General features: G+C 47.6%; 1 protein-coding gene across 3 annotated transcripts in view; it reads right to left on the reverse strand.

Moving 5' to 3' along the window:
- Positions 1–1,005: 1,005 nt before the first annotated feature.
- Positions 1,006–19,495, reverse strand: part of FAN1 (FANCD2 and FANCI associated nuclease 1) — an 84,145-nt gene continuing 65,655 nt past the window's right edge. For all 3 annotated transcript variants that reach the window (XM_033920774.1, XM_033920775.1, XM_033920773.1), the window contains 4 exons: positions 15,406–15,509; positions 7,654–7,848; positions 6,037–6,165; positions 1,006–1,603 (listed from right to left, as the gene is read on the reverse strand). In XM_033920774.1, the coding sequence (XP_033776665.1) occupies positions 1,466–1,603; positions 6,037–6,165; positions 7,654–7,848; positions 15,406–15,509 (566 nt within the window). In that variant the 3' untranslated portion in view covers positions 1,006–1,465. The remainder of the gene's footprint in view (positions 1,604–6,036; positions 6,166–7,653; positions 7,849–15,405; positions 15,510–19,495) is intronic.

Below are 19,495 nucleotides of genomic sequence, written 5' to 3' on the forward strand. Positions count from 1 at the left end.
TTAGGGTACTGTCAATCAGTACCCCCAAATCCCTTTCTCGTTCGCATTTTGCTAACTTGACCCCCAACATCTTATACTCATGTTCCTTGTTTTTCTTTCCCAGATGCATCACCTTGCATTTGTTTATGTTAAAGTTCATCTGCCACTTTATCGCCCATGTTTCTAGCTGGTTCAGATCTTTCTGGAGGTCCTCGCAGTCCCTTTGAGAGCCAACCGCCCGACATAGTTTTGTATCATCAGCAAACTTTATTATATTGCATATTGTTTCCTCTTCCAGATCGTTTATAAAAATATTGAACAAGATAGGCCCAAGAACCGAGCCCTGGGGCATGCCGCTGGTCACTTTCTCCCAGTCCGAGAATTTCCCATTTATGCTAACCCTTTGCCTTCTGTTTTCAAGCCATTTGCCGATCCATCTGTGTACTTCTCCTCCTATTCCATGGCTTAGTAGTTTCTTCATAAGCCTTGCATGAGGGACTTTGTCAAACGCTTTCTGAAAGTCCAAGTAAATTATATCCACTGGTTCTCCACCATCCATTTGTTTGTTCACTTTCTCAAAGAATTGTAGTAAATTTGTCAAACATGATTTCCCTTTCCTGAAGCCGTGCTGACTAGGCCTTATTAGATTGTGGTCCTCCAAGTGTTGTACAATGTTCTCCTTATGTGACTTAACATTGCTGCATAAACAACTGGTCGGATCATATTTACTGCACTAGTCCTTCCATAAATTCTGGTTAGCAGGGAGGGAGGAGTGGCCTAATGGTTAGAACTATAACCTCAGCCCCCAGCATTGCTCCTTGTGATCCTGACAAGTCAGTAAATCCTCCATTGCCCTATCAGGTAGATTGTGAGCCTGCTGGGACAGATTAGGAAAATTCTTGAAAACTTGTGTGTAGAAACCACTTAGACAACTGCCATTGATAGGCAGTATATAAATAAAAAGAAATGGTATGATAAAAAAAAAAAGAATTAAGACTAGGAGCAAAAAGAGAGTCACAGACATGGTTTTACCCAAGGTACTCTGTAATTTTATTATTACTTTTCATCATAGCAAAAAACAAAAAGGAAACTGTAGACTGTGTACAAGATACAGGCAATATTTATTGTACCAAAAAAGGATTGCAGTGATTTTGATTCAGGGAAGGCAATCGTTTGATTATTTATATTGCAATTTGCTCCATCCTTATTTACTATGGACCCCTGAGGAAGGCGTGTTGTCTGAAACACGGACCGTGTTGGGTCCCTAGGTTGGTAATAAGGTTGTATAATCACTGCAATCCTTTTTTGGTACAATAAATATTGCCTGTATCTTGTACACAGTCTGCAGTTTCCTTTTTGTTTTCTGCTTCGCTGCTTGATATACTGCAGATCTCATTGGATTTTTTGTTGTGTTGGTGTTACATTTCATCATAAAAATAATTCTTAGAAAGTTTTCTACTATACTGCTATAAACCTAAGCAGCAATCTAGCTGAGACGTTTGCTCTTAGATCCAACTGCAGCAACATGACAAACTTCTGCTTCAGCACCCAGCTTCTGTAGTTCAGCCAGCCAGATCATCTGTTTGTGTGAAAGACGGTCATTGGGCCCTTTAACTTCCACCAGCTAAAAGAACAAAGGCAAGACAGTTTATTTTATCACAGCTGGCACTATTAGCAGGGCTACTGATTGAATAGATGCAGATATCAGATTTGCTCTGATTCCACCACAGCAGATTAGAGACCCTACACAGGGCTTGCGTATCCAGTGTTGTCAAAACCAGAGGGTTTATACAATAGTGTGCTCAGGTTGGCAAGATGGCTTGAGCTTTCAAGCAGAGAATGATGTGTGGAAAAAATTTGTCCCTGTCCCATCCCCAAAAGCTCGGTCCCCATCTCTGCAAGCCATCTGATCCCATCTCGCATAGCTATACTGAACTTATTTTATTAAAGTATAAAAAGAAACAATATTCTGTACAATTGTCATTTTATAAACACAATACAGAGCAAAGATCAACAAAACCCGTCTCCTTTCCACTATCAAGAAAACTGAATAAGCCAAATTATTGCAATGCTACACAGAAAAATCACGCATGACAGGAATATTGTTAAGTAAATTCAACTAGGGCAACTGCAACACTAACTTTTAGCTACAGTACAAGTGAGCTGTGCAGTCCTTACTACAATCAGTCTTAACAAATAGCCACAACAAAGAGGCACAACCAGTCACAACAGGGTTTGGATGGGGGACGCTCAGAATGAGCTACAGGTCTAGCCTGAAACAGCTCCACTCAAAGAATAAAGGGCGCTCTCAGTGTGAACCATCAGCAATGGGAGCAAAAGCTCCGATACTTCACTTCTGGGTTGAGGCGGGAAGCCTCCACCACCACACCATCATTGAGCCCCCTATGTGTATATAATAATGAAAAACACCTGCAATAAGGCCCTAAATAAATAAGTGTTGTGTGTGTTAACAAATAGCCAAGCAGAAAACAACAAGGCTGAAAAACAATAACATCCCAAATCCCCATTTTCAAGGAGAAGACAAAGGGAAAACACTGGTGGATACTGATTAGAACAAGAACCTTTCAGAAATACCCCATAGTTCGCCAGCTAAACCAGCCGAACCAAATGCCGCTGCTCTTTAAACTCCCCAAACAACCAATTCCTGCAGAAAAACCGCACTCTTCGCAAAAACACCAAACAAAATGACAGGGCAGGGTCTCTGCCAGTCTGGAGGGACTAAAAAGAAAATGAGAAGGTAAGGACCTAATTTATCCTTCTTTAATGTCCCTCCAGACAGGCACAGAAAAGGATAGGATGTACCAAAGCAGTACTCGTCATGGGTGGGACCACCGAAGGGCTGCCACAATAACACGCTCACCGAACACCATGCCTGAACATCCACACGGTAGTGTCAAACAAAGGAATAGTGGAATGAGCTTTGAGATATTCCAGAACAGACTTCCTTTGGAGAAGGTACATCAAAGCGATAGCCTCCTTGATCCAGCGCGCAATGGTAACCTTGGAAGCACCGTCCCCCCTTACAAGAACCCACTAAGAGGACAAAAAGATGATTCAACTTACGGAACTCCTGGGTCTGCTGAACATAAGAATGAAGGACCCTATGGACATTCAACTAGCGCAACTGTCTCTACACCAGCGAGCCCTCCCGATTACCCAAGACCAGGAGGACCAGACTGGTTGACATGAAACAGCGAGACCACCTTCGGAAGAAAGAGAACCAGCCGCAGCATGACCCGCTCCCTAGAGAACTCCAGGAAGGGAAGCCTACACGAAAAGGCCTGCAGTTCTGAAATGCACCTCATGGAAGTAATAGCCACCAAGAAAACCACCTTAAGAGTAAGGTCCTTCAATGTACAGGCGTCAAAAAGCTCAAACGGAGGATGCACGAGCACGAGAGAACTAGATTGAGATCCCAGGCAGGAACTGACAGCTGGACTGATGGCTGGAGCAATTTTGCAGCTCTCAAGAATCGAATCACATCCGAAGAGGCCAAACTCTTACCACGCAAGAGAAAGCAAAAGGAAGACAAAAGTGGCAATCTGCACCCGAAGGAAGGACCAGGCAAGGCCTCGCTCCAGGCTATACTGCAGAAACTCCAGGATATGAAGCAAAGCAGCTCGAAGGGGATCCACGCCATGCGCAGAACCCACTCTTCAAAAAGACGCCAAACACGGACATAAGCCCAAGAGGTGGAAATTCTCCGAGGCCCTAAGAGAGTGGAGACCACGCTATTCTAATATCCCTTCTTCCTTAGGTGAGCTCTTTCAAGTGCCCTTTCAAGCCATAAGACAAAAGGGATCCGGAGTTAGAAGATCAGAGCAGCGGGAGAGGATCTGCCACTAACAGACAAACCAGATCCACGTACCACAGGCACCTAAGCCAGTCCAGAGCCACGAAAATCACACAGCCTGCATGCCAGGTAATCCGAAGAACTCTGCCCACTAGAGGCCATGGAGAAAAGTCATATAGCAGGCCATCCGTCAGCCAAGCCTACACCAGAGCATCCAGCCCATCAACCTCGCAATCCCTGCACCAACTGAAGAACCTTGGTGCTTTGGCTTTGTCACTCGTGGTCATAAGATCCATGATCAGCCGACCCCAGGACTGAACAATCAACTCAAAGCCTTCCAGCCAAAACAACATTCGCCAAGATCCAGCGCATGACGACTGAGAAAATCTGCCTGGCCATTGTCCACACCAGTAATATGGGAAGCCGTATGTCCCAAAGAGTCTCCAGCACCACCAGATGACTCTTAGTGCCACCATGATGATTAATATAAGTCACCGCTGTGGCATTGTCTGAGAGAACTCAAACTGACTTGCCCTGCAGCAAGGACTGGAATTCCACCAATGCTAGCCAAATGTCTCCGATTTCCAGAACATTGATTGACCAGGACACCTCCATCGGTGACCGGCAGCCTTGAGCCAAGCGACCGAGACATTGAGCTCCCCAACCGAAGAGATTGGAGTATGTGAAAAGCACTGTCTACTGGGGCTGATTGAGACCTACTCCCTGAACCAGATTGGAAGACTGGAGCCACCAGCATAGGCTTCGATGAACTAATCCCTGAAGCGGGGCTGGAGAGTTCAGATCGTGAATCTGTGGCAACCACCGCTAAAGAAGCGCATCCTGAAGAGGATGCATGTGAGCCCAAGCCCACTGGTCCATTTCCAAGGAAGTCACTATGAACCCCAAGACCTGCAGAAAGTCTTGCTCCAGCGAACATCGGCTATCTCCCCAAGCTGGTGTCAAAAAGAACGCCGAGATACTCCAAGCACTGAGACGGAGTCAACAGGTTGACCACCCAGCCCAGGGACTGCAGAAACTCCACAACCCGAGCTGTAACTCAGGAACTCTCCTGCAATGACTTTGCTCGAATTAACCAATCATCCGGATAAAAGTGCGCTAGAATGCCCTCCTTGCACAAGGCCACTGCCACCACTACCATAATCTTGGTGAAGGTGCATGGCGCCATAGCTAGACCAAAGGCACAAAACTGATAATGCCCTCCACAAATCACAAAGCGCAGGAATTGTTGATGGGAGGACGGAATGAGAACATGCAGATATGCCTCCGTTAGATCGAGAGAAGTCAGAAATTCCCCCGGTTGAACAGCAAGAATTACAGACTTCAGGGTTTCCATATGAAAGGACAGAATCCAGAGCGCTTTATTGACACCTTTGAGTTCTAAAATGGGCCAAAAAGACCCCTTTTTCTTGGGCACCACAATGTAAATGGAGTACCTGCTGGTGCAAATCTCTGAGAAAGCACTGGGACTACTGCTTTGAGGTCCAGCAACCTGAGCAGAGTCTGCCAAAAAGCCCTCTTCTTCTAAGTTGCCTGACAAGGAAAGGAGAGGAAACAATCTGGCAAAAGTCAAGAAAACTCCAGAGCATAACCATCTTAATCACCTCTAGGACCCACTGATCCATTGTGATCTTGGCCCATCCTTGGTAAAACTCCTGGATCCTGGGGAAGGACCCGCAACGAGTCATTGGGCTGGAAGGGCAGCAGAGGAGCCTCTGGAGGAGTCCCCCTTCCCCCCCCTCTGTAAGGAAAAGAGATTGTACCCAGGTCAGGACACTACCTACGAAAGTCACTCAAACGTCTCTGGGCAGAACCACTTTGCAAAGCCTGGCGAGGTCGATCCAGCTGTATCAAGAGAGCAGTCCCCACAGGCACTCTAAATTACTGTAGTCTGTGCCTAACAAGGGAGGTGGGGGGAGGGACTCGACCCTTCCGAGTGTAGCATCCCCAAGGTCAGTGGGTCCCCCCAAGCTCTGTCCAGACAGTGAATGGGACAAGAAAAGATTCACTAAATCAAATCCAACAGACCCAAACAAACCTCAGCACAGACCTGCCGGAAACTGAGAAAAGTCTGATCATAATAGGGACTGCACAGCCCACTTGTACTGTAGCCAAAAATTAGTGTATCAGTCGCCACCTGCTGGCAAAGGAGCATAAACCCACCCGTTTCTGTGCCAGTCTGGTAGGAAGTCACTTTTTAATTAACATTTGAAAGAACTATTTACCTTAAATTTGCTGTCCTGAGTGCTCCACACAACCAGATCAGGAAGGCCCCCTCTGCAGTGCCGAAGATCTTTCGACAATCGTTGACAAACACCACTTAGAAAGTGTCCCCCAAGACAGGACACCAGACTCTGTAAACACACACACAAAAAAAAACCCCAAAATACATGGAAAAACTAAGTAAAAATGTTTCTGATTCCTGGCAAATGGATGCTGCCCAACCTCACTCACTACCATGAAGACTGCACTTCTATTTATCCCTCCAGGGAAAGAAGAAAAAAATCCCAAACACCAGTGTCCAGCCCCGCTGGTAGTTTATGTATCAACTAGTGAAAATACACAGCAGAAAATTCTACCAGATAGCATTCTGCGGTGGTGTTCCTAGAATCAAAATATGAGACCATAAGCTATGAAGCAGCATGGATCATGATGGCAATCAATTCAGAATGCAGCAATCAAAAAAACAAAACAAAACCAGAAACAAAAAAATATGGTAGGAAAGGTGTTTATTCAATCAATTCCATAAAACAATGCAGTGATACAGTTAAAAAATAGTGCCATATATATGCGAATATAAGCCAAGATTTTGGGGCCAAAGAATGGCCCAAAAATGGGCGCCTCAGCTTATATTTGGGTTAGTGCCCACCCAGACCTGTTGCAGGCTTCTGCCGGGCCTCCCGTCTCCTGTCCCCGCCGACTCTAAAACTTTTACTTCTCTCCTGACAGTCTCGCAGTGGGCCAGGACAGCAGGGATCCCTCTGCCCTCCTGTCCTGGTCGACTGATATTTATCTCCACCTTGCGCTGCCCCTCCCCCCCCCCCACGTACCTTTCAATTCCCTGGTGGTCCAGTGGTGAACCAAGCAGGAGCGCAATCATCCTGCACTCCTGCTCAGCATAGAGATGCTAGCTGAATGACTTCCATGAGTTCTCGCGGGACTTGCTACAATTTACAGCAGTCATTCAACCAGCGGCTCTATGCCGAGCAGGGGTGCAGGAGGATTGTTCCTGCTCAGTTCACAACTGAACCACCATGGAACTGAAAGGTACATGGGGAGGTGGGAGGGATCCCTCCTGTCCCAGCCCACTGCAAGACCCCCCAGGGAATTCAAAAGGTACGTGGGGGAAGTGGGAGTGATCCCTCCTATCCCAGCCCACTGCTGGACCACCAGGTCTTACGGCAGGCCCAGTGGAGGCTTGCAAGGCATCAGGAGGGAGAGGATACGAGGGAGGGAGGGGGGACAGGATGCAGAGCCTGGCAGGGGAGGGAGTGAGGGGAGGCTGGGTGCAGAGTCTGGCAGGGCAGGGCACTTTAATATTAACCCCCATCCCACCCCCAAGCTTATATTCGAGTCAACCCTTTTTCCTCCTTTTTTTGGGGAAAAGGGCTACCTTGGCTTATATTCAAGTATATAGGCAATCCAAATGTGCAATGGATCGTGCGGACCCAATTTAGAATACCAAGTTTTAGTCATTCTCAGATTCAAGTTACACCACCCAGTACCATCTTCCCTTTCAAAAATTCTCTTAACTTACGTGAAATATAATACCTAAAATTGCAATCTCTATCGATTTCCCAGCTAACAGCCTACACTCATATCATGCAGGGTGAGGACTTTACCTGAGCTTGCTGTAAAGATGTAAACCGTTCCCAGTTAACCAAGGCTGCTGCTTTTCCCTCCTGAGCATCCCAGACCTCAGCCAGCAGCTGTGCCAGAGTCTCTGAGGAGGCTTCATGCAGCAGCTGCAGTCTGGATTCAATTGCAGTCCTTCTGTTGTCAAAGAAACTATCAGTGTACAAATCTAATGGGAAGACCTACAGGAAAATAATCAGACAAATGACCTGCCAATTATTTCACAAGAACCTTAGCATGATCACATTCAATAGCTGAATTCCAGAAACTATTCAATTTAGAATCATCATTCTGAGCTCACAATTGTTGCATTAGGGCTTAAAGAGAAGGACAATCATCATACACTGTAAAAAGCATCTCTTGAAAACACAGAAGAGCTGCACACCCTTTCTGCCCTTCTCCTAAGGAAGACTGCAAAGGAAAAATAAAACACAGGCATGAGAAACAACCAGAGGCTTGCCTGACATCCAATTTCCAAATGAAAACTCGGGTGTTTCAGTCTGATAAGCTGATCCAGGAGAAATAAAAATGAATGGCCTAAAAGCTTGGCAAGGGAACTAAAGTGGTAAAAGGAAGGAAGAAAAATTAGCATAAACACAATACACAAACTGATGAGCTTCAAAAACTTTGGCGCTGCTGCTTGGCACTGAGCAGCTTCTTAACTGGCTCCCGCAAATTCTCACAAGAGCCAGTCATGAAGCCACTCAGCGCCGAGCAGCAGCGCCAAAGCGCACTCCTGCTTGATGCCGCTCAGCTGCTGAAGAAACCCAATCTCGCAGTAGCCACCACCGACCGGGTTAGCAGCTGGGCAGGAGCGCGAAAATCTCGCTCCTGCCCGCTGCACCTCTGGACCACCAGGGATTGGCAGAGGCGGTACGAGGACAGGGCTGGAAGGGGGGCGCTGGCCCGAATACAAACCGTGTCCCCCATTTTTGGACCAATTTATTGGCCCAAAAATTCCAGTTTATATTCGAGTATATAAGGTGTGTTAACCGCTTTGATCCTATTTGGCAAATTGAGCGGTATATCAAGATTTTTAATAAATAAAACTATAGCCCTGGTCCTGCTACTGCTTTGAGAATGTTGGCCTACTGTGCAACATAAGAAGCCTACTTCTCTTCAGAAAAATAACAGACACTATCACTGAAATGAAAGGATAGTTCAATCAGGAATGCAAGCAACAAACATGATTGCAAAGTTGTAAGAAATTATTTTCAATTTTCCTTCATGTTAAATACAAGGGGGGCCCCAAAATATTGGCCCACTAATATAAGAAGAAGTAAGAATCAATAAAGCAAGTTATAGAAAATATTAAATTGATCTGGCAAAAACTATTTGTGAGCCTTTGAAAGATATAATCCCACCTGAGAGTCAATGAGCTGAAAATGCCACTGCCAAACATAAAAGTAATTATAGGCTGAATTAAAACCAGTGTTTGTTATTAAAGTTATAAAGAAAAAAAACAGCACGCCTGTAGTTTAACCTACCATTTATTTGTGTATTCAGGCAATGTCCACCTGGCTGCCTTCACTCAAAGCCTCTTGTTTGTTTCTTCTCGGTCTCTCTTGACTAGATTGTAAGCTCCAAGGAGTGGGGACTCATAATTATGTATTTATAAATAGGCTTGTCCAAGTTCAGTCTTCAAGGGCTGCAAACACGTCAGATTTTCAGGATTTCCCTAATGACTATGCAAAAGAGATATTTGCATACATTAGAAGTAGTGTGCATGTAAATTTCCCTCATGCAGTCATTAGGGATAGCCTGGAAATGTTTTCTGTTCACAGACCCTAAAGCACAGGTGTCAAAGTCGGTCCTCGAGGGCCGCAATCCAGTCGGGTTTTCAGGATTTCCCCAATGACTATGCATTGAAAGCAGTGCGTGCACATAGATCTCATGCATATTAATTGGGGAAATCCTGAAAACCCGACTGGATTGCGGCCCTCGAGGACTGACTTTGACACCCCTGCCCTAAAGACTAAACTCGGACAAGTCTGGTCAGGGTTATACAAAAGAGAAATAGTAGAGATGTGAAAAATTATTTGTATTTGTTAAAATTTATTAGAGAGATTTGCACATCATGGCGGTAGTAGAAATGCAAAATCTCTTATGCATATTCATTAGGTATATTGTGAAAACCAAGCCAGTTTGCAGTCCTCAGGATTAGAAGAGAAGACCAAGGACCTAAGGTCTGCATTATACGTACTGATGTATTTATTCTATTTCTAGTCAAACCTCAATCTTCTTTTATTAGGAAGTGTTAGTGGGCTCCAACAACATAAGATAAAGAGATACTGTAACACACCAAAGATGTCACTCACAATAATACATTCACTTGGATAGTGCAGTTAGGGTACTAAACACAGGAGCATAGGCAAGATCAAACCCTTAACGGGAGGAAAAAGCTCAGACAAGGGCCCTCCCACCACCACAAAAGTGACTTAAGGTGTTCAGGCAGGGAACCACATAGGCGTAAAAAACCTCCTGTGGGCATCTCACAGCTCTATGCAATGTAGTGCACATAGAAGTGGTCAAAAGTGGTTTAAATAAGATAAACTCAAACTTATCTTAAAAGCTCGATCGGAACACCAACGGTGGCCAGCGTTTCACATAAAGTTGCCTCAGGGTGTAACCAATCCAACAAACGTGAGCTTTAAAGTCAGGACTCGAAAAGACATGTCTCTCTGCTCAAAAAGATGCTACTGATAAAAGTAACTGTATCATTCTTACCTGTAGTCACTGATCACATATGAATATCTAATTAAACTCCTAAAAACAGGTTTTGGTCAAATAGGCAGAAATTGCAAACTTTTTAATTGCATAACCCCACTATCACACAGTCTGAATATTCCCTTATTACGAAAAGGAACCTCCATATGTATACAGAACAACAGCCACTACTGCACCTGAATGTCTTGTACCAAACAAACCCGAGACAGAAAGATAGTAAACATAGTATATGTAGAAAAATCTTTCAAAATAAGAGACTACGGAGAACTAAATAAGATACGACCAATCTCAAATGTGTATAGAGGGTCCTCAGTCTTAACAACTCTGCCCAGGAACCCCTGTTTAGGAAAGTTGTAAATTCTCATTTACCCAAGCGGGTGATAAGTTGTAAAACATCCCATGACCCTTCAGTGTGTAAGTGAAAAATGCAATTTAATGAATGCAAAATCAAAAAGTGAAGTCTCCGCCATCTTTTCAAACAGAGCTCTGTTGAGCAAATATTGCAAGGCACGTTTGAACTAATTAAGTACAGTGGATTTACTAACTTTTGGACATTGACATTTTCACTGCTCTATGCGTCTTCTGTCTGAACTTTTGAATCGAACATCTGAATATATCTTGATTAGACGCTATTTGAGTCTACGGAAACTTCACTTTTGATTTTGCACTTATTAAGTTACATTTTTCACTTACACACTGAATGTTTTACATTTTTCACTTACACACTGGAATGTTTTACAACTTATTACCCGCTTGGGTAAATGAGAATTTATAACTTGCCTAAACAGGGGTTCCTGGGCAGAGTTGTTAAGACTGAGGACCCTCTATACACATTTGAGATTGTTCAAAATAATACAACGACCAATCTTATTTAGTTCTCTGTAGTCTCTTATTTTGAAAGATTTTTCTACGCACCTGAATGTCTAGCATTATGGTTATAATCACTGGTCCCTATACCTTTTGTAAAAGAAATAAATAAATAAAATACAGTGGTACCTCGGTTTACGAGTGCACCGGTTTGCGAGTGTTTTGCAAGACGAGCAAAACATTTGCAAACTTGGTGCCTCATAAATAAACCGAGCTTGCCTTGCTGTACGAGCGCCCCCCCCCCCCCGCGATCCGGCATCCCCCCCAGCGATCCGGCATCCTCCCCCTGCTCGCGTCTGCCCCCCCCTCCGCGATCCTACATCCCCCCCGAGCACGGCAATGACATCCCTTACCCCGACTGGGCACCAGTGCCGGTGCCCGAAGATCCTCCCTCTTCTGGCGCGGCCTGGGCTGGGCGGTGCGTCGGAGATCCTCCCTCTTCTGTGCTGGGCTGGGCTTGACTGGCTTTGAGCATTTGCGCATGCTCATAGCCTTCTGGTCTTGCTCTCTCCGAGATTCTCAGATTCAGAATCTCGGAGAGAGCGAGAACAGAAGGCTTTGAGCATGTGCAAATGCTCAAAGCCAGTCCAGCCCGGCCCAGCCCAGAAAAGGGAGGATCTTCGGGCACCGGCACTGGTGCCCAGTCGGGGTAAGGGATGTCATTGCCCTTACTTCCTATGGGGAAACTTGCTTTGATTTACGAGCAATATGGTTTACGAGCATGCTTCTGGAACGAATTATGCTTGTAAACCAAGGTTCCACTGTACATGTAAAAATAAGTAATGTGTGTGAAACTCAGCTTTCTATCTTGAATTTGTAACCATGATACAGGTCTTGTATTTCAAATATATTTGCATCAAGACTGAAAATGTTTTATTTACATTGCTGGAGTCAATTTCTTTCCACTCACAATCAACTTTCACTGGTGCATTCTTTGAGAATCAAATGGTCCTGCCGTGAATGTCATCCCAGCCTGCATAGAAACCTAATACTATTGAAGCACTGCTGTTTATGCTTATAACCACCACTCCTTGCACATTTACCTCTGTGCTTTTCTGTACATCTGATATAATTTCACTACTGTAGTTTAAGTCTGTAGGGAATTGGTCTCTGCAGATTACTTAAATACATTCTCAGAACAAAGCGGTCACACCACTGCTACTTAAAGTGTACCTGAATAGTCTAACAGACCATTTCTATCTGCTCTTTTCACTTTCTTATTTGGCATCGTGTTCAAATAGTTTATATTCAGAAAGGAACTCTAGATATTAAAAGCGAACCATTTATGTGAAAGCTCTGCATTACCTGAAATATTTAAAATTACCACATGAAAACTGATCTGTAGCTAAAGGAGCTGCATAACTTGATGGCATGGAAGGAAAGATGGCTAGTTTTGCTTTTCTATGGGGGGGTTTCTCTTAACTGCTCATAAAACACTCACTGATTGGCATGACAGGAGATTAAAAATAGAGAATGACACAGGGACAAATTTTTCCCCATCCCCGCAGGAACTCAATTTCCCGGTCCTGTCCCCGTGAGTTTTGTCGATGTCCCATTCCTGTAAGCTCTGCCTTAACCACACAAGCCTCGAACACTTATGATTTTAAAGTATTTGAGCCTTGTGCAGATGAGGACAGAGCTTGCAGGAATGGAGCAAGGACAGGAAAAGAACTCGATAGGACAGGAAAATGAGTGCCCACGGGGATGGGGAAAATTTATCCCCGTGTTATTCTCTAATTAAGAGAACTGCTAAGGACTGTTACAGTTCAGACTTTTACTGATTTTGTTTTTCCCCTAGCAATAAACTGAACTACTACTTTGCTGATGGATCTGAAAACAATGCACAAGTCAGAAAGTAATTTTAGCATGACTAATAGTGGAGAGATTTAAAAGGGATTAAAAAAATACACACAAAAACCATTTTTGCCTGAGGACACCACACCTGCTGGATTTCACAATTAAAATCTTTACCCATAAAGAACCACTAGTACATAGGACATCAATTTCAGTATTCCATGAGGCCAATGTAATAGCATCTACCAACATAGTCAACTTTATTGTGAAAACATGTTTTGAATCGATATGTATACCCCTACCACTTCTCTCTATAGTGCTTCAAGACACACGCAGCGCTGTACATAAAACATGTAAGAATACCGTATTTTCACGCATATAACGCGCACGTTATATGCGTTTTTACCTACCGCGCATACCCCTCGCGCGTTATATGCGTGAGCGCGGTATACAAAAGTTTTAAAACATAGTTCCCACCCCGCCCGACGCCCGATTCACCCCCCCAGCAGGACCGCTCGCACCCCCACCCCGAACGACCGCTCGCACGCGCTCCCACCCGCACCCGCATCCACGATCGGAGCAAGAGGGAGCCCAAGCCCTCTTGCCCGGCCGACTCCCCGACGTCCGATACATCCCCCCCCCCCCCGGCAGGACCACTCGCACCCCCACCCCGAACGACCGCTCGCACGCGCTCCCACCCGCAACCGCATCCACGATCGGAGCAAGAGGGAGCCCAAGCCCTCTTGCCCGGCCGACTCCCCGACGTCCGATACATCCCACCCCCCCCCCCCCGGCAGGACCACTCGCACCCCCACCCCGAAGGACCGCCGACTTCCCGACAATATCGGGCCAGAAGGGAGCCCAAACCCTCCTGGCCACGGCGACCCCCTAACCCCACCCCGCACTACATTACGGGCAGGAGGGATCCCAGGCCCTCCTGCCCTCGACGCAAACCCCCCACCCCCCCAACGACCGTCCCCCCCAAGAACCTCCGACCGCCCCCCAGCCGACCCGCGATCCCCCTGGCAACCCCCACGACCCCCCCACCCCCCTTCCCCGTACCTTTGGTAGTTGGCCGGACAGACGGGAGCCAAACCCGCCTGTCCGGCAGGCAGCCAACGAAGGAATGAGGTCGGATTGGCCCATCCATCCTAAAGCTCCGCCTACTGGTGGGGCCTAAGGCGCGTGGGCCAATCAGAATAGGCCCTGGAGCCTTAGGTCCCACCTGGGGGCGCGGCCTGAGGCACATGGGCCCAACCCGACCATGTGCCTCAGGCCGCGCCCCCAGGTGGGACCTAAGGCTCCAGGGCCTATTCTGATTGGCCCACGCGCCTTAGGCCCCACCAGTAGGCGGAGCTTTAGGATGGATGGGCCAATCCGGCCTCATTCCTTCGTTGGCTGCCTGCCGGACAGGCGGGTTTGGCTCCCGTCTGTCCGGCCAACTACCAAAGGTACGGGGAAGGGGGGTGGGGGGGTCGCCAGGGGGGTCGCGGGTCGGCTGGGGGGGCGGTCGGAGGTTCTTGGGGGGGGGGCGGGCGTTGGGGGGGAGGGGGGTTTGCGTCGAGGGCAGGAGGGCCTGGGATCCCTCCTGCCCGTAATGTAGGGCGGGGTGGGGTTAGGGGGTCGCCGTGGCCAGGAGGGTTTGGGCTCCCTTCTGGCCCAACTACCAAAGGTAAGGGGGGTGGGGGGGGTCGTGGGGGTCGCCAGGGGGGTCGCGGGTCGGCTGGGGGGTGGTCGGAGGTTCTTGGGGGGGGCGGTCGTTGGGGGGAGGGGGGTGTGCGTCGAGGGCAGGAGGGCCTGGGATCCCTCCTGCCCGTAATGTAGTGCGGGGTGGGGTTAGGGGGGTCGCCGTGGCCAGGAGGATTTGGGCTCCCTCCTGGCCCGATATTGTTGGGGAGTCGGCGGTCCTTCGGGGGGAGGGATGTATCGGACGTCGGGGGGGGGCATCAGGCTTTCAGGATGGGGACAGACCTTCAAGGGGGGACAGTGCACGGAAGTCAGGGGGGGGTGAACGGAGAGTCGGGACAGCGCACGGAAAGTCAGGGCGGGCGAAAGGAGCGTCGGGCAGCATGCGCGGTATACCCGTGAGCGCGGTATACCAAAGTTTTTGTACATATCATCGTGATTTCTGCGCGCTATACCCGTGTGCGCGTTTTATACGGGTGCGCGTTATTTGCGTGAAAATACGGTAAGTCCCCACTTAACAGAGCTTACAATCTATTCAAGATAGACAAACAGAAAAAATAAAGGATTATCTTTCTTCAAATTTAGCTGATTATATCTCATATTAGAAACATCTGTTTTGGGGAACTCCTCAACATTTGGAATGATATTCAATTATTTTTAAATACCTGATATGAATTTCTGAAGACATCTGGCACACCATCCATAAAGATTATATCCCACATCAGTAAGCAATAGAGAGTGCTGAATGTTGAGCCTTCACCATGGATTCCTAAAGAAAACCAGACAAACAGAGTCTATAAATCTAAAGTCAATTTGAGTATAATGCTTTTTATATTGTAGCCAACTATTCATTGTCCAGGACAGGTGCTTTGTTACACAAGAACTAGGAGATTTTTAAATTAAAAAGTTGCATTAGTTGGCAGTGCTTTAAAAGCTGGAAATAATAAGTGAAGAAAGTATGTAGAGCAGCGCTCATGGAATTCTTTCTAGTGGGTGGGTGGGTGTCTGTCTTTAACTAAGAGGAGGAAGGAGGGAGCTGTCTGAATGGACATTCTGTTGATCTGAAAAGATTAAAACTGAATCTAGAATGATAATGAAAGATTAGGTTCTTATCTTTGCTAATCTTCTTTCCTTGGAAATCTTCACTTTGGGCTTGATTCACTAACCTGCCTGATCGGGCCCGATTCGGGCAGGTACGACGAATTCTTTAAGCCAAAATATGTAGATGAGGGCGATCGGAAGAACGCCCCCATATACAGGCACGGATCGCGGTTAAGCGATGCCCCCGCATGCGCAAACCATCCGTAGATGGTCTGCGCATGCCCATCCAGCCACAACTTTTTGGGTTTTTTTTTAATCCTTTGGGCGGGCTGGCTCTCCTGCTCCCCCCTTCCAGACAATCTTCCCACCCAGACTCTCCTGCTCTCTGCCACCTTTCATGCAGTGTGAGCCCTCGGGTTTAAAGCGGAGCTGCATTGCACAAACCCGCAGGCTCACACTGCAGGGAAGGCGGCAAAGAGTAGGAGCTCAGGGCAGAAAGCAGGGCTGGAAGATCGGGGCGAACAGGTTCTTGGGCTGAGCTCCATTAATTACTATTGCATACACTGGACCCAGGGGAAGAGTGGGAAAGTCGGGGCTGGCAGGCATTCGGGGCAGGTAGGCAGGGGATTGGGGCATGCAGGCGGCTTATACAGCAGGCAGGCGGCTTGCAGCTATGAGTTTTAGTTCCGCCGAATAGGGAGAAAGAAGCTGCACAAATGCTGTTAAAAATAGAACGTTTCATCCCTCTACTAACTGATCGAGTCATGGCGCTGAACCGGGGCTGACAGGGCAGAGAGCAGGGCGGCAGACGGAAAGGGCTTCAGCGACTGGTCCTCAGCAGTTGCTTGTTTGTGATCAGCCAGTTCAGTCGGTGTTGCAGGGTTTTGTTTTGTGAATTGGGTCCCTGCCTACTTTGCATGCCGTTGCCCTCATTTGCATGTGCAGATCGGAGGATGGTTGGCAGAGAGGCAAGTGAATGAGGCCAGGGTCGCTAAGGGCTCGCAAACCGATCGGTACACGATCGGTTTGCTTAGTGAATTTGGGCCTTTATTCTGGGACCAGTGGGTTGTTTACCTTCTCCTGCCAGGGATCTGCAGGAAGCCTCAAACATTTGAAGTTTTTATCCCCTCCCTCTCACACCTTACCACGGAGGTCCATGATCGGCCAACCCCACGACCAAACAATCAACCTGAAGGCTATCAGTCTGAGACACTACTTGCCAGGATCCAGAGCATGACAACTGAGGAAGTCTGCCTGGACATTGTCCACTCCAGCTATGTGGGAGGCCGAGATGTCCAGAAGATGAGCTTCTACCCATTTCATGAGGAGGGAGGTCTCCATAGCCATTAGATGACTCTTGATGCCCCTCCAGATGATTGACATAGTCCATCACCGTGGCATTGTCTGATAGAACTTGAACTGCCTTGCCCTCCAGCAAGGACTGGAAGTCCACCAATGCTAGTTCTGCTAGCCAGAACAATGATCAACCAGGATGCCTCCACCGGCGACTAGCTGACCTGAACCGAACGACCGAGGCACTGAACCCCCCAACCGAGGAGACTGGCGTCCTTGAGAAGCACTGTCCACTGGGGCCGATGTAGGCTCACTCCCTGAATCAAATGGAAAGACTGTAGCCATCAGCACAGGCTACGACAAACTAACCCCCAAAGATGAACAGGAGAGTCCAGATTGTGAGTCTGTGCTGACCCCCGCCGAAGAAGCGCAAACTGAAGAGGCCACCAGCGACCCCAATACCTGCAGAAAGTCCTGTGCCCGAGGGCAGTGACAAGCCATCAGGGAATGAATCTGTGGCTGCAATTTGCACACCCCAGCTTCTGGAAGGAACACTCTCCCCAAACTGGAGTTGAACACAATGCTGAGATACTCCAAATGCTGAGAGGGAGTCAACCGGCTTTTGGACAGGTCGACCACCCAGCTTAGGGAACACAGGAACTCCACAGTCTGAGACATAACCCGGGAACTCTCCAGAAATGACTGGGAGCGAATCAACCAGTCATCCAGATAGGTGTGAACCAGAATGCCTTCATTGCGCAAGGCCGCTGCCACCATCCCCATAATTTTGGTGAAGGTCTGCGGCGCCATGGGCAGACCAAAGAGAAGCGCACAAAATTGATAATGCTCTCCAAAAATTGCAAAGTGAAGGAATCGCTGATGGGAGGCCTGAATCGAGACATGCCTCCGTCAGGTTGAGAGAGTCAGAAATCATCCAGGCTGGACTACCAGAAGTACTGGGTTTTTAAAAAAAATATTATCATCATTAGGGAACTCAGAGCACCTTGTTGACACCCTTGAGATCCAAAATGGGTCGAAAAGACCCCTCTTTCTTGGGCACCACGAAGTAAATGGAGGACCTGCTGGTGCAAATCTCCTGAGTAGGCACTGGGGCTACCACTCTGAAGTCCACCAACCTGAGCAGTGTCTGGTGAAAAGTCCTTTGCTTCCAAGTCACCTAACAAGAAGAGGAGAGGAAATGATCTGATAAAGGTCAGCAAACTCCAGAGCATAACTGTCCCGAATCAGTTCCAGGACCTACTGATCCTTGATCTCGGTCTACCCCCCTGTAAAACCCCCACAACCAGGCTCCAACTGGAACCGGGGGAAGGACCCGTAATGAGTCATTGGGCCAGACATGCAGCGGAGGAACCCTAGGAGGAGTTGCATCCCTCCTGACATGCCCCCCAAAAGGACTGCATGTGTTGAAAGAAAGTGGCCCCTGGAAGGAAAAAAGGAGGTTGCATCCCAGCCAGGGCGGTACCTCTGAGATTCATGGAAGCGTCCATGGGCAGAACCGGATGCGAAGCCTAGAGAGATGAGTTCTCCGGTAATCTAGGCACTTTAGAGGCACTCAAGGTCTGAATCAACTTATCCAACTCCTCCCCAAACAGAAATGAGCCCCGAAAGGGAAACTTACTGAGCTTAGATTTAGATGCCGCATCTGCCGACCAACCCCAAAGCCACAGGGTTCGGCGGGTAGCTACTGCAAGAGCTATGGACTGGGCAGAGGCACAGAAAAAAATCATACATGGCATCAGAGAGATAAGAAGCTCCCAGCTCAATCTTAGTCACTTCCTGATCCACTAAGGACAAGCCAACTGACTCGCAGTTAAGAACTCTCTCAGACCACTGGACACAAGCCCGGACCACTAGACCGCCAGAAAGCGCCATCTGGACAGCCAGGGAAGCCACATCAAAACTTTGTTGGAGCAGAGCCTCCATTTTATGATCCCGAGGGTCTCTCAGGGCTGAACTGCCTTCAACCAGCACGTTATGTCTGCGTGAGATAGCCGAGACCACCACATTAATCACAGGAGACTTAAAGTATCTCTATCACCATCAGGAATGGAGTAGAGTCTTTCCACAGACCGCACCATGTGAAAACGCATCCGGAACTTTCCTCTGAACGTGCACTACATTCCAAATATCCTGATGCATAGGGAAAGAGCAGGATGCTGACCGGATCTCTCTCATGAGAGTGTCCACAACACAAGGGGTTCCTTCGCTTCCTCTGCAAAGTGTAAAACCAAAGACACCTGAAGAATGAGCTCCTGCAATTCGTCCCAGAGAAAAAATGCATACAACAGACGCATCCTCGCCAACCAGACTCCGCTAAAAAGACTCCATCTAAAAAGTGAGGCCCCCCTTGATGGATCTGTAAGGTTTTCCCCAAAATCCAAGTCCTCATCTGGAGAAAAC

Source organism: Geotrypetes seraphini, chromosome 14, assembly GCF_902459505.1.
Source record: "Geotrypetes seraphini chromosome 14, aGeoSer1.1, whole genome shotgun sequence".
Lineage (NCBI taxonomy): Eukaryota > Metazoa > Chordata > Amphibia > Gymnophiona > Dermophiidae > Geotrypetes > Geotrypetes seraphini.